Source organism: Neoarius graeffei, chromosome 4 (genome assembly GCF_027579695.1).
Source record: "Neoarius graeffei isolate fNeoGra1 chromosome 4, fNeoGra1.pri, whole genome shotgun sequence".
Lineage (NCBI taxonomy): Eukaryota > Metazoa > Chordata > Actinopteri > Siluriformes > Ariidae > Neoarius > Neoarius graeffei.
In genome coordinates, this window is record NC_083572.1 from 50,595,288 (window position 1) to 50,611,483 (window position 16,196).

The 16,196-nt window shown below is 41.2% G+C and overlaps 1 protein-coding gene across 3 annotated transcripts in view; it reads left to right on the top strand.

Moving 5' to 3' along the window:
- The window catches only part of anks1ab (ankyrin repeat and sterile alpha motif domain containing 1Ab), a 119,047-nt gene that overhangs the window by 56,812 nt on the left and 46,039 nt on the right, over positions 1–16,196 (top strand). For all 3 annotated transcript variants that reach the window (XM_060919322.1, XM_060919324.1, XM_060919323.1), the window contains exon 7: positions 1,562–1,732. In XM_060919322.1, the coding sequence (XP_060775305.1) occupies positions 1,562–1,732 (171 nt within the window). The remainder of the gene's footprint in view (positions 1–1,561; positions 1,733–16,196) is intronic.

Sequence of the window (16,196 nt, forward strand, 5' to 3'; positions counted from 1 at the left end):
AGACTGCAATTATGCCATTAGGACTAATTAGCATGCACCTTTTCCTGATTACAACTCAGTCACATAAGGACTCAGTAACAGAAAGACCAAGCAAAAGCCTTGTGTTTTGAATTGCTTTTCTAGTTTTGACTCTGTTTGTGTTTTTGGACTTTGAGTATTATATTATCTCTGAGATCCTGTCTGTGCCTTGTTTGACCACTGCCTGTTTTTCGACTCTGCCTATGTCTGTGTTTTGGATCTGTTTGCTAGCGTGCTTTCAATAAAACTCTTCTTGCACTTACATCCGTCTATCGCCCTTACGTGACAGAAACTGTCAATTGTCCAACGTGTTAGTGGACTATTAAAACTGCTTTAACTAGTTTTATATGAAACTGTTGTGAATATTTTCCATAAAATGTGTTCATAAATAATCCCAATTTATTTTTGTAAAAGCAAATAAAAAATAACTGCTGGATAGAAACCCATCTATCTTATATAAATAAAGATACAAATTTTGTTGTCCGGTAGTCAAGTGTTTATAAGGCACGTTGCCTTGCACTTACCATCAGGTTCCCTGTGGTGGTACACATACGTCATACGTACGGATGTTGTTCATTCAGATGTCGTATGGTCAAGCCATCAAAAATCAGGTCGATACACTTCTATTAAGTATGGGGCTCTGTTCCGTACGCGAGGAGCTCCACTATGAATGAGTTAGTGTGTTCAAACCTTTGACTGGTACTGTGTCTACAACATGAAAGGTGAAAAAAATCTAAAATGATTTATCTTGGTTTAATATTTTATATAACAAAAACTGGGCGGTGTAGTGGTTAGCGCTGTCGCCTCACAGCAAGAAGGTCCGGGTTCAAGCCCCGTGGCTGGCGAGGGCTTTTCTGTGCAGAGTTTGCATGTTCTCCCCATGTCTGCGTGGGTTTCCTCCGGGTGCTCCGGTTTCCCCCAAAGACATGCAGGTTAGGTTAACTGGTGACTCTAAATTGACCGTAGGTGTGAGTGTGAGTGTGAATGGTTGTCTGTGTCTATGTGTCAGCCCTGTGATGACCTGGCGACTTGTCCAGGGTGTACCCCGCCTTTCGCCCGTAGTCAGCTGGGATAGGCTCCAGCTTGCCTGCGACCCTGTAGAACAGAATAAAGCGGCTAGAGATGATGAGATATAACAAAAACCTGCAATTTTAAAATAATTGTAAAAGAGATGAATCGACTTTTATATCCACTACAGGTGCATCTTACTGTTATACAATTATGGAACATAGAGCATCATCTATTTCTACACACAATTTTCTAGCCCTCTTTGAGCTCATTCATTAACAGCTTCAGCACCATAATGATACTAACATGTCAGGTGGAGCTGTGTTGTATAGGGGCTCATCAATGATAGTTCTGAACTGGGAATTGTTTACCCAGAATGTCCAGCTGGTATTGTGTAGTGGTCAGAAAGTGACACTGATGAAATCTATAAATGTACATCTACAAACTTCCACAATAAGTTTGGTGTACTTAATAAAGTGCTGTGCCTAATATTTGGTGTGTGTGTGTGTGTGTGTGTGTGTGTGTGTGTGTGTAGATTCAAGACCTTTTATCTCAGAACCCAGCGCCTCTTGGCTACATGGACCCTTATACAAGTCGCTCCATGGACACGCTACTGCCACTGGGGGATTATGGAAGGAGAAGCAGAGGGCTGGATCAAGAGTGCAGTGTCTCACTCCGCTCCTACAGTGAGAGGCCACGCTCACATGTGAGTGTTCTTAATGGTTTTACGAGGTTGCATAAAAAAAGCTTGACTTTTTTTCCCAGTGGAAATGTGCTCTACTTAGTGAGGTAAAAATTTGCCTCGTAATAGTGACATTTTGTCCTGAATTCTTCTCTTTTGATGAATGTTCTTATTTGCAAGGGCACAAAATGTACCTAATAATAATAATAATAATAATAATAATAATAATAATATGAACCATCAAATTGTGTAGTGTAGTACATTTTTTGTCAATAAATTGCTGCATTGTCTTGTGACAGTGATCCCAATAATGAGATACACATCAAAGTTACAATACATATTTATTCCTTTCTTTGACACTGCATGCCATGCACCACAAACAACAACATGACATTTATTATGGTGTGACTCTGCTGGGTGTCTGATGGACAGCAGTGAACCAGCACTTTCACTTTACATCAGTACAATATAGTTATGATCGAATATCAAACTTGATATGTCAAGCAGTTGTCTGGTTACATCTGTCACGTCCATGCACGTTGGAGCTCGGAGAGTACAGCCGCAGATTGTAAAGCATGTGCACACCATTAGGACTAATTAGCATACACCTGTTCCTGATTAGGGCTCACACCAAATACATATAAGAACTCTCAGTAACACACAGACTTTGTGAAAGCCTTGTATTTTGTATCCCATTTCTGGATTTGACCCTGTTTATGTTTTTGGACTATAAGTATTGTATTACATCTGATATCCTGTCTGTGCCTCACTCGATCACTGCCTGTTTTTCGACTCTACCTTTGTCTACGTTTTGGATTTGTTTGCTAGTGTGTTTTTAATAAAACTCTTCTTGCACGTACATCCGTTTATCGCCCTTACATAACAGAAATGGTCAACTGTCCAACAAGTTAGTAGACTAATAAAGCTGTTTTAACTAGTTTTATATGAAATTGTCAGTGGCACGGTGGTGTAGTGGTTAGCACTGTCACCTCACAGCAAGAAGGTTCTGGGTTCAAGCCCAGTGACCAATGGGGGCCTTTCTGTGTAGAGTTTGCATGTTCTCCCTGTGTCTGCGTGGGTTTCCTCCAGGTGCTCTGGTTTTCCCCACAGTCCAAAGGCATGCAGGTTAGGTTAATCGGTGCCTCTAAATTGACCGTAGATATGAGTGTGAATGGTTGTTTGTCTCTATGTGTCAGCCCTGCAATGACCTGGTGACTTGTCCAGGGTGTACCCTGCCTCTCGCCCATAGTCAGCTGGGATAGGCTCCAGCTTGCCCATGACCCTGCACAGGATAAGCAGTTATGGATAATGGAATAGATATGAAACTGTCAGAATATTTTCCATAAAATGTGTTAGCAAATAATCCCATTTTATTTTTTAAAAAGCAAATTAAAAATAAGCACTGGATAAAAACCAATCTATCTTATGTAAATAAAAATACAAATTTTGTTGTCTGGTGGTCAAGTGTTTATGGATACATTGCCTTGCATTTAAAGTTGGGTTCCTGTGGTGGTACACATTTGTCATTCATATGTATGTCATACGGTTAAAAGCCATCAAAAATCAGGTTGATGCATTACCATATTCTCTTAAGGATGGGGCTCTGCAAAGCGCACATGAGGAGCTCTGCTATAAACATATAAATATAAAGTAGTGGCCTAATTTAAATTACCACAACCCTGACCAGGCAATTAACAAGGAGCAGGACATGGTCACATTAATGAACATGATATTTGTTTGCCCCACAAACTTGAGTCTTTATCACATAAAAGTAAAAACCTCCCACTCCTCTCATGCAACCTTTTTGTTGCTTCCCGCAGGATCTTGTCTCGTCTAGTCATGCCCTTTCTGGCAAGTTTCCTTAAAAAAGAGAAAAGAGTAGTTTGTGTTATGTTTGTATTTCTTCAATCCCAATAATGTATTCATACTTGGTTACATCCCTAGTGTGGTGTTTTGCATGTCCTCCCATGTCTGCATGGGTTCCACCGAGTTCTCCAATTTCTTCCCACTTACAAAAAGCATGCCAGTAGGTAGGCTGGCTTCCCTAAATTGCCCCAGGAGTCAGTAAATGTATGTGAATGCATATGTGCATGGTGCTTTATAATGGATGGGAGACCTGTCCTGGGTCTATTCATGCTTTATGCTCAGTGTTCCCAGGATAGGTTCCAGATCCACAGTGACCCTGACCAGAATAAAGTGGATAGTGAAGATAAATTTCTCTGAGTCTTATCATGCTATTAGGCCTTTCAACTGAGATGCCTTCAGGTGTAATAATTACGTTCTTAAACTTTTTTTTTTTTGCAAACCCCATTAGGTTAGAAATGGGCTAAGGAATAGCTTAAAAATAATTGGATGGAGTCTGATAAGTCAATTAATGATAAGTCATTGAAAGAATTATTTAAAGTCATTGTTTAGACACACACAAATTTGTGTCGGCTCAAGGGTGTTGAATTTAATTCAAGTGTCTTATGACTAGTGAGGATGACTGGTTCTAATTTACACACTGAAGGGCAAAAGTTTTTGACTAGAGATAGCAGAATAAGAAAAAGGATTAGCCTCGTAGAGAATGATCAAATTTTATGTTTTTTTGCATTTTATTTGACCTTTGTCTTGAACAACAGACAGGAAGATGCAAGTGCAGGACTGTCATAGCACAAGTCATAAACAAACCAGGAAGATCAGGCAACACTGAAAAAATAAACATGAAGGTGCAGTAGATCACATGACCAGCAAACAGCCATAGGCAGGGCAAAACTAAATGGGTAAAATACTAGACAAAGCAAAATCAAACCAGACACTTGGAGAGATAAATATAATGGCACAGTATCCTCACAGACTCAATATTACAGGGGCGATACTTCACACTGACTGTTTGAAAGTCTGGTATATTTAAATAGTTTGCATATTATAAATGTAAAAACACGTGAATAATCAGAAGTGAGCCAGGACAGGTTGTTTTTAGGTCCTGTGCCTGTCAGCTGACATGAAGGTGGACTGAACATTATGGGTAGTGTAATTTACCCATTTGATTGCTTGTTGTTCCAAGAGCAGACAAAAGCTGGCAGTGTGCGTTTAAACTAAAGACATTTTGACAAATATGGGTGACCAGATCTGCCAAAATGCAAAATACATAAAGGAATTAAATACAGTAATTAAATGTATAAACAAATAAATTAATGAATAAAAACCCCACATAATTATGTATATATTCTTTATTTTGGGCGGCACGGTGGTGTAGTGGTTAGCGCTGTCGCCTCACAGCAAGAAGGTCCGGGTTTGAGCCCCGTGGCCGGCGAGGGCCTTTCTGTGTGGAGTTTGCATGTTCTCCCCGTGTCCGCGTGGGTTTCCTCCGGGTGCTCCGGTTTCCCCCACAGTCCAAAGACATGCAGGTTAGGTTAAATGGTGACTCTAAATTGACCGTAGGTGTGAATGTGAGTGTGAATGGTTGTCTGTGTCTATGTGTCAGCCCTGTGATGACCTGGCGACTTGTCCAGGGTGTACCCCGCCTTTCGCCCGTAGTCAGCTGGGATAGGCTCCAGCTTGCCTGCGACCCTGTAGAACAGGATAAAGCGGCTACAGATAATGAGATGAGATTCTTTATTTTAGCTTTATTTGTTTATTTATGAATTTAAATATTCATAAATAAAGGAAGTGCTTAAATAGTCATTTATTCTCTTTTTTATTGTATTTATATGTAACTTTAAAATTTATTTAATTAGATTTTTTTCCATGATTATTAATTTTTGCATTTTTCATTCATCTTGAGTAACAGCTGTAACCTGGTCAGGATCATGGTGGATCCAGAAGCTGTCCCAGACAGTGGGTGAAGCAACTACACCACTGCCCTTTTTGTATTTATTTAATTATTAATTTATTTATATAAAATGAATTCGGACAGGTTTGAATTTCTACTTGTCTAAGCCTTTTTGTCATGAATAAAAGAAATCTTCCAACACATGATATATTTCTTATACCCTCGAGCTGTTGACTATCATATTGTTTCAATCATATTCCAAAGAAGCATGGTTTACCCTTTTGTCAGGATGTAATTAAAAACCAGGTTTTGTTATTTTTGTTATTATAAGTTGGGACACATATTTTCATTGGTTTATGCCTTCAATTTTATTCTCAATTAAAAGTTTGAAAATGCAATTTATTTGCACTATACTTATTCATGGAATCAATACATAAAATTTCAATAAGAGGATCTGAAAAAATCTCTTCCAAATTCATCATAAAAATATTCAAAAAATTGCATGATGACAGTAGATAAGTAAAATTAACTACATATTATTACTTTGGCCTAAATAAGATTGTATAATTCATGCAAAAAACAACAATAGCAGGGTTAAGAAAATTTTCAGGATTTTCATATCCAGTCTTTTCCATATTTCCATAAAAGTAAAATCATATGGTACCAGTCTAAAGGTTGGACACACCTTCTAATTCCATATTTTTTCCTGATTTGTATTAATTAAAAGACACTTCATGTCTTAAAGTAATGATGGATGTCGTTTCTCTTTACTTAGTTGAGCGGTTCTTGACATAATATGGATTACTACAGTTGTGGAATAGGGCTATTTACGGTATTTTTATTATTTACTATTAACTGTTTGATCTTAAACACATTAAAAAGACAAGAAGTTGCACTAATTAACTTTTGACGAGGCACACCTGTTAACTGAAAAGCATTCCAGGTGACTACCTCACGAAGCTGGTTAAGTATGCAAAGCATCATCAAGGTAAACAGTGGCTACTTTGAAGAATCTAAAATATGAAACATATTTTGTTTTTTAACACTTTTTTTTGTTTACCACATAATTCTATATATGCTCCATATGTTATTTCATGAGGGCGGCACGGTGGTGTAGTGGTTAGCGCTGTCACCTCACAGCAAGAAGGTCCGGGTTCAAGCCCCGTGGCCAGTGAGGGCCTTTCTGTGCGGAGTTTGCATGTTCTCCCCGTGTCCGCATGGGTTTCCTCCGGGTGCTCCGGTTTCCCCCACAGTCCAAAGACATGCAGGTTAGGCTAATTGGTGGCTCTAAATTGACCATAGGTGTGAATGGTTGTCTGTGTCTATGTGTCAGCCCTGTGATGACCTGGTGACTTGTCCAGGGTGTACCCTGCCTCTCGCCCGTAGTCAGCTGGGATAGGCTCCAGCTTGCCTGCGACCCTGTAGAACAGGATAAAGTGGCTACAGATAATGAGATGAGATGTTATTTCATAGTTTTGATGTCTTTAGTATTGTTCTACAAAATGCAGAAAAATCTATGAATAAATAGGTGTGTCCCAAACTTTGGACTGGTACTGTATAGCATTTTATAATTTCATTTTGTGCTGTAGCAGCAATAACTTCTTATTATTTTGGCTGCTCCTGTTAGAGGCCACCATAGTGGATCATCCTTCCAAATTTATGATCCACATATTTGATTTGGCATAGGTTTTTACACTGGATGTCCTTCCAGACGCAACCCTCCCCAGTCTATCCAGGCTTGGGACAAGCACTAAGTATGCACTGGCTTCTGCAACCCTAGTGACTGGGTATTTTTACCTAATCTGCATGTCTTTGAACTGTGGGAGGAAACTGGAACACCGAGAGGAAACAGTGCTAACCACCGCACAACTGTGCTGTCATGGCAGCAATAACACAGGATTAAAAAAAACCAAAACACTGACATCAATCTAAAAAAAGTGTAAACAGTGCACTAAGTAAAAATATCTGTATAATCAGAAGTAGGACTAATGTTCCTTTTTACCAGTCTTATTCCCCTGCTTCGTCATAGTAAACCATAGGTGCTAATGAAGGCAACTGGACTTGCTTGAAATTCTTGAAGATGCTTCACTTCTCATCCGAAAGGCTTCTTCAGTTCTGTCTGACGTGTGAGAAGTTCCAGGTATTTATCCTCTAGTGCAGGGGTGTCAAACATACGGCCCGCGGGCCGGATCCGGCCCGCTAGATGGTTTAATCCGGCCCCAGACTTGTAGAGAAAAAAATTTCTAAGGATGTCAAAAAAAAAAGTAAATCTCTAGCCCATTTCTGTGACGACTTGTGAATTTTTAAAGAAATAACCGAAATGCTCAATTCAGCTGCTAGGGGCAGCCAAAAAAAGCAGCACTGACATAACAAGAGATCAGGAAATGAACAGCACATTTTAGCAACGTGCCCAGATATGCTGTCTGATTCCATGAATGGCAGTCTTGCCTCACCACTATTAAGTTGCTATCAAAATTATCAAGAGTGATACCCCCATTACCAAAATGTCTTTGTCAAAAAGAAGAAAAGTTGACGTAGAGTGCAGAGTTTTCCAGGAAAAATGGACTGAGTATTATTTATTCACAGAGGTGAATACAAAACCAGTGTGCTTGGTATGTAATCAACAGGTTGCAGGGCTCAAAGAATATAATATTCGGCGCCACTATGAGACTCATCATAAGGAAAAATTTCACAATTTGTATGGACAATTAAGAAAAGAGAAGATAAACAAATTGTTCGCTGGTCTGAAGAAACAGCAGTCTGCATTTACTCGCAGCCGTGAGGTCAGTGATGGAGCAGTGAAAGCTAGCTACCTTATTGCAAACGAGTTGGTGCAAGCATCCAAGCCATTTTCTGATGGTGAACTCGTGAAAAAAATGCATGCTGAAGGCTGCAGAAGTCGTGTGCCCTGAAAAGCAATCTGCCTTTGCCAACATTAGTCTATCGAGGAACACTATTGCAGATAGGGTTGAAGGTCTCTCACGAGACTTGGGCAGCCAAATGAATGACAAAATCAAGTAATTTATTGCATTTTTGGTTGCAATTGATGAGAGCACTGATGTCACAGATGTTGCACAACTGTGCATATTTATTCATGGTGTTGAGACTTTGACCGTCACTGAGGAGTTCCTTGAGTTGGTGCCTATGAAGGACACTACAACAGCGAATGACATATTCAGCTCTCTCGTTAGAGCGCTGGACAAGGTTGGAGTGAACTGGTCCCGTGCTGTCAGTTTGGCTACAGATGGCGCCCCATCAATGATCGGGAGAAAGGCAGGCGCTGCGACAAAATTCAGAGAGAAAGTGCAGGCCGCAAACGGAGGACAAGATGTTTGGGCATTTCATTGTATTTTGCACCAGGAGGCATTGTGTTGTAAAACACTAAAAATGGATCATGTTATGAGTGTGGTTGTGCAAACTGTAAATTTCATCAGAGCGCGAGGTCTGAATCACCATCAGTTTGACTGTTTTCTCAGTGATAATTACATTCCAGCTGGCTTACCATACCACACTGAAGTACGGTGGTTAAGCCGAGGTGTCGTACTCAAGTGTTTCTTTGAACTGCGAGAGGAAATTGGACAGTTCATGGAGAAAAAGGGCAGACCAGTAGAGGAATTTAAATGCCTGGAATGGGTGCGAGATCTGGCCTTTATGGTGGATATTACACAGCACCTGAATAATCTTAACAAAATGTTCCAAGGCCGCAGAAAAGTTGTCACTCAGTTTTACGATAGCGTGCGCACATTCAAGTTGAAACTGTCACTCTGGGAGACAGCTATCTAATGGTGACACCTCTCATTTCCCATTGCTCACAGCTATGCGTGCGACCGAACATAATGCTGATTTGGATCAATACAAAGACAAGATAACAGAATTGCTGCAGGAGTTCGAACGAAGATTTCAGATTTTCGGTGAACTTGAGGACGAATTTGCCTTTTTTCGCTCGCCATTTACAGTCAATGCTTCTGATATGCCCGCTGACATGCAACTCGAGATAATTGACTTGCAATGTGATTCCGATATGAAGGAGAAATTTGCATTGGGGGGCTTAGACACGTTTTATCAATATCTCTTGCCAGGGTACCCCAAATTAACATCCCTGGCTGCAAAGGTTTTATCCATGTTTGGGACTACCTATCTTTGTGAACAGGCGTTCTCTGTTATGAACCTCAACAAAACAAAGCACCGCTCAAGGTTATCAAACACACACTTGAATGACATTTGTGAAATGTGCTGCTACTCAGGATTTGAAACCTGATATTGATGCCCTCGTGAAGGCTAAAAGATGCCAAGTGTCAGGAGCCAGCAGCAGCCGATAGACTTGGTGAGAGAAAGCAGGGAGGGAGGTTAATCAGCATTAAGGCCTGGGCCTAATTCTTGTAATGTTCACAAATGTTTGCAGTCTGGAGAATGCAGTTCTTTGAAAATAAGATTACTCTGGTTTCACTTTAAAAGACAATGAATATTGTGCAGTATATCATTCTCAGCTTCAGTAGGCCTAGCCTACAAAATACTTTGATCTGATGTAGCCTAATCGTATTGCTCATGCACTGCTAGAACTTTTATGTTTGTTAATTTAATTTTATTTTCATAAATTTGCACATTTGCATTTTTAGGCAGGATGTTTAGGCTACTTTCTTCATAGCTCCCACTTGAGTTTAGTGTGGGGAGTTGGTTCAGGTTGCCAGATGTAAAAATGTATTCACTCAACTGTATAAAAATAAACCAGTTGTTTGAGAGTGAAATTCATTTTATTTCAAATCCATTGGCCTCTCTGAGAATACATGTGTAATAATCTAGAGCCCTTGTAATCAGTGATTATGTAGGCTACAAATGTAGGCTGAAGCATAAAGCATAGCCGACTGAAAAAACAATGCTAAAGATTTGGAATTGACAAAGGTTATTTTGCAATTATTTTACTGGTCCGGCCCACTTGAGATCAGATGGGCTGTATGTGGCCCTTGAACCAAAATGAGTTTGACACCCCTGCTCTAGTGGGTCAAAAGTAACCCTAAGGAGAGTCGTTGAGGTCACATGGGTCGTTGACCCTCTTAGGCTACATCCACACGACAACGGCAATGAGATGTTATTTAAAAATATATCGCGTCCAAATGGGCAACGATCAGTAAAATATCAGGTCCATATGGCAACGCAACGCTTGCTGAAAACGATGCAATACACATGCCACACCTCTAGGGGCGCTGTAAGACAGTCCCTTCCGAGACACCAGAACAATAGAAGTAGTAAGGACGCATGCGCATAAACTATTATGCGCGAGACTTCATATTAGCCACAAAGTCAGAAAAATCTGTTCGTAAAATTACATTATAATGACCAAATACAATGAAAAGTATTTTTCCAGTCTCACCTGTGAAAGGTAATCCTATGTGATCTCGTTTGGATGGTAAACCTGTTAGTACAGTTAAACGCAGCACATGAATGAGGCATCTTTATTCTCCGCTTTGACCTATCCAATATGGCGGCGAGGATGACGTATGATTCTACGCGGAAGGCGGCGTCTTTAATGGTCCGGAATAAATTGAATGCTACACGTTGATGGATTAATTTGTTCTTCTACACCCTTTTTGAGGAATGTATTGTAGCACTTAAACCAACATCTGAAGAGGTGAGATCGCTCCTTTTTTTCCCTATTTTTGCTGGCGGGATTGACTCTGCCCTAGGGGCTATTTTCTCTCTCTCTCTCTCTCTCTCTCTCACTTTGCACCATTACACAATAAATATTCACAGTGAAAATATTTTGTAAGCGTGTTTCATGAACCAAGTTATAGGATTTGTTGACAACTCGCATCGAGTTCGTTACACTTCTACCCGGCGTGAAGCACTCACAGTCATGTGGTTGTGACATCATCGTAAACAAATCCGTTCTACTCATCCAGACGACTTCGCAACGGCAACGTTGCCAGATCTTTCCACTCTGGAACCCGTTCTCAAAAAGATTGTGTTTTGGGCACCCAAAACGCCGGTGCCGTGTGGACGCCAGGCCTAAACGATAAGCAATTGTATCGGAGTCACCTGAATCCGTTGCCGTGTGGACAGGGCCTTAGGCTACATCCACACGACAACGGCAACGAGATGTTATTTAAAAAAATATCGCGTCCAAATGGGCAACGATCCGTAAAATATCCGGTCCATATGGCAACGCAACGCTTGCTGAAAACGATGCAATACACATGCCACACCTCTAGGGGCGCTGTAAGACGGTCCCTTCGGAGACACCAGAACAATAGAAGAAGTAAGGACGCATGCGCATAAACTATTATGCGCGAGACTTCATATTAGCCACAAAGTCAGAAAAATCTGTTCGTAAAATTACATTATAATGACCAAATACAATGAAAAGTATTTTTCCAGTCTCACCTGTGAAAGGTAATCCCATGTGATCTCGTTTGGATGGTAAACCTGTTGGTACAGTTAAATGCAGCACATGAATGAGGCATCTTTATTCTCCGCTTTGACCTATCCAATATGGCGGCGAGGATGACGTATGATTCTACGCGGAAGGCGGCGTCTTTAATGGTCCGGAATAAATTGAATGCTACACGTTGATGGATTAATTTGTTCTTCTACGCCCTTTTTGAGGAATGTATTGTAGGACTTAAACCAACATCTGAAGAGGTGAGATCGCTCCTTTTTTTCCCTATTTTTGCTGGCGGGATTGACTCTGCCCTAAGGGCTATTTTCTCTCTCTCTCTCTCTCTCTCTCTCTCTCACTTTGCACCATTACACAATAAATATTCACAGTGAAAATATTTTGTAAGCGTGTTTCATGAACCAAGTTATAGGATTTGTTGACAACTCGCATCGAGTTCGTTACACTTCTACCCGGCGTGAAGCACTGACAGTCATGTGGTTGTGACGTCATCGTAAACAAATCCATTCTACTCATCCAGACGACTTCGCAACGGCAACGTTGCCAGATCTTTCCAGTCTGGAACCCGTTATCAAAAGATTGCGTTTTGGGGCACCCAAAACGCTGGTGCCGTGTGGACACCAGGCCTAAACGATAAACAATTGCATTGGATTCACCTGAATCCATTGCCGTGTGGACAGGGCCTTAGTCATCCTGTAGGTGTTAGGGTCACTGGAGGCCAGGTGTGACCCTAACACCTACAGGATGACTGAGAGGGTCAACGACCCATGTGACCTCAACGACTCTCCTTAGGGTTGCTTTTGGTCCACTATGCCGCTTTTCCACTACCAACGCGGCTGCGTTGGGCTGAGCCGTGCCGTGCTGAGTTGGGCTGAGTCGAGCTGCGTGGGGCTGTTGGAGTTGCATTTCGACTACAACCGCGCTGAACCATGCTGGCTGGAAGTGGGTGGACACATTGGGTGGAGTTAGCGAAAGTGGGTAGATCTCACGTGATGTCGTTAGGCGGCGCAAACAGTGACATCAGTGACCTTTTAAGCGGTAGTCTCACGACCCGGATAGTAAACAACAAACATGGAGGACATGGAGTCGTTAGTGTTGCTGGTCTTGGTGCTGTGGCTTGTTGTCACCGACAACGCCAACAGATACTGGCAAGAGCGTATAGATGAGGCGAGGCGCATAAGGCTCCAGAAATTCTCGTAATTCTTCTTTCTTCCAGGTTTACGGTGTTTACAGATCCCAGCGTGCTCGCAGGGCGTGTGTGGGTATGTGAGGACACTCCTCCTCACCAATCAGTGCACAGGGGAGTGTCTCCTCACGCCCCTAGCCCCACTCGGCTCGGTTTGGCTCGCTTCAGCCCCACTCCAAAACCGTGCGAGTTTTAGGTGCTGAGTAGGGCTGAAGCGAGCTGAGTCGTGCTGCTCTGAGGTAGTCGAAACGCAAGCCGTGTCGGGCTGAAGTGAGATGAAGTGAGCTGAAAAAGGGTAGTGGAAAAGGGCCGATAAATACCTGGAACTCCTCACTAGTTAGGCAGAACTGAAGAAGCCTTTCGGATGAGGGGTGAAATGTCTTCAAGAATTTCAAGCAAGTCCAGTTGCCTTCTTTAGCACCTACGGCTTCATTAAAACACCATTTAATTCACAGGAAACCCACCAATCTATCATTTAACTTGAGTTGTGAGGTATGTGATGCATTCATTCAAATTTCCATTATATCCCTTCCCTTTTCCTCTTTCCACTTATTATATTTTAAGTACAGTGGTGCTTGAAAATTTGTGAACCCTTTAGAATTTTCTATATTTCTGCATAAATATGACCTAAAACATCATCAGATTTTCACACAAGTCCTAAAAGTAGATAAAGAGAACCCAGTTCAACAAATGAGACAAAAATATTATACTTGGTCATTTATTTATTGAGGAAAATGAGCCAATATTACATATCTGTGAGTGGCAAAAGTATATGAACCTTTGCTTTCAGTATCTGGTGTGGCCCCCTTGTGCAGCAATAACTGCAATTAAATGTTTCCGGTAACTGTTGATCAGTCCTGCACACCGGCTTGGAGGAATTTTAGCCCATTCCTCCATACAGTACAGCTTCAACTCTGGGATGTTGGTGGGTTTCCTCACATGAACTGCTCGCTTCAGGTCCTTCCACAACATTTCGATTGGATTAAGGTCAGGACTTTGACTTGGCCATTCCAAAACATTAACTTTATTCTTTTTTAACCATTCTTTGGTAGAATGACTTGTGTGCTTAGGGTCATTGTCTTGCTGCATGACCCACCTTCTCTTGAGATTCAGTTCATGGACAGATGTCCTGACATTTTCCTTTAGAATTCGCTGGTATAATTCAGAATTCATTGTTTCATCAATGATGGCAAGCCATCCCGGCCAAGATGCAGTAAAACAGGCCCAAACCACGATACTACCACCACCATGTTTCACAGATGGGATAAGGTTCTTATGCTGGAATGCAGTGTTTTCCTTTCTCCAAACATAACACTTCTCATTTAAACCAAAAAGTTCTATTTTGGTCTGATCCGTCCACAAAACATTTTCCCAATAGCCTTCTGGCTTGTCTACGTGATCTTTAGCAAACTGCAGAAGAGCAGCAATGTTCTTTTTGGTGAGCAGTGGCTTTCTCCTTGCAACCCTGCCATGCACACCATTATTGTTCAGTGTTCTCCTGATGGTGGACTCATGAACATTTAAAATTAGCCAATGTGAGAGAGGCCTTCAGTTGCTTAGAAGTTACCCTGGGGTCCTTTGTGACCTTGCTGACTATTACATGCCTTGCTCTTGGAGTGATCTTTGTTGGTCGACCACTCCTGGGGAGGGTAACAATGGTCTTGAATTTCCTCCATTTGTACACAATCTGTCTGCCTGTGGATTGGTGGAGTCCAAACTCTTTAGGGATGGTTTTGTAACCTTTTCCAGCCTGATGAGCATCAACAACGCTTTTTCTGAGGTCCTCAGAAATCTCCTTTGTTCGTGCCATAATACACTTCCACAAACATGTGTTGTGAAGATCAGACTTTGATAGATCCTTGTTCTTTAAATAAAACAGGGTGCCCACTCACACCTGATTGTCATCCCATTGATTGAAAACACCTGACTTTAATTTCACCTTCAAATTAACTGCTAATCTTAGAGGTTCACATACTTTTGCCTAATATAACTGCTACTAACCGCTAATCCTAGAGGTTCACATACTTCCGGTTCTCTTTATCTACTTTTAGGACTTGTGTGAAAATCTGAAGATGTTTCCGGTCATATTTATGCAGAAATATAGAAAATTCTAAAGGGTTCACAAACTTTCAAGCACCACTGTATGTGTAGCCATCTTATGGACTTACCAGTTGCAAGATGAAAGCTGGGCTATGGACTGTCTTGGCTGGACAGGCATGTAATGGACAGTCTTAGCTGGATAAACCCTGGCAATGGAAAAACAGACTCTGTGCTGTAGGGCAAAAAGTCTGAGTATGAGATTAAATATAGGATATAGATTAGCTATAATCAACTTTACGTCCACATACAGTAAGGGGTTCAGTACCAAACTTCTTCAGCAGCAGTGGGCTTTCTCCTACTCCAGTTTTCCCCACAGTAGATAGGCTTCAGGCACGTGTGGGGTGACACCATTCCTATGCTGAGGGCTTTGCAGTTTTTCTGTACAGACATGAGGTTAGCCTTTTTGAGAGTTCAAATCTCAGGAAGTAAAACTCTGAATGTTGTCTGTATGTACCGGTATGTATCAAATATCAGTGGAGTAGGTGCTTGAAAGGGCACTTACTATAAGATACCACAGTAATACTGGGGTAGCTACTCAGCAAAATGATGGAGTGGTGTGACTGGAAAGTTAATGATAACATAGCAACAGAAGTGTCATAGTTTTATACCAGTCTATGGTGGAGATGAAGCTCAGTTTTGTTTACTGGTCATTCTACATTCCTATTATCATCTGTGTTCACAGCATGTGGTAGTGACCAAAAGAATAAGGTCAGTGGTAGTGGTCTTCCGATTAATCAGCCCAGCCAATTAATTAAGCTGATATCATGCATTTTAAGGTAATCAGCATTGGTTGATCAGCCTGCAAGCATGGTGAGTTAATAAAAGTGCTTGAGCTTCCCAATTTATTTACTTCTTCTATTGCATACTGCCTTCAGGTGCAAGGAAATGCCTCACAGGAAGCACAGACACTGGAGTTCCCAGAGCATAAACCTGCATTCTTAGCTCTCAAAGAGTTCAATAATTTTACATAATTTACTTAATCAACTTAATTTAGTTAATTATAATGTATTAACCACATTTTATAAAAGAAGCAGTGTTTAATCTAGCCTTCATACAT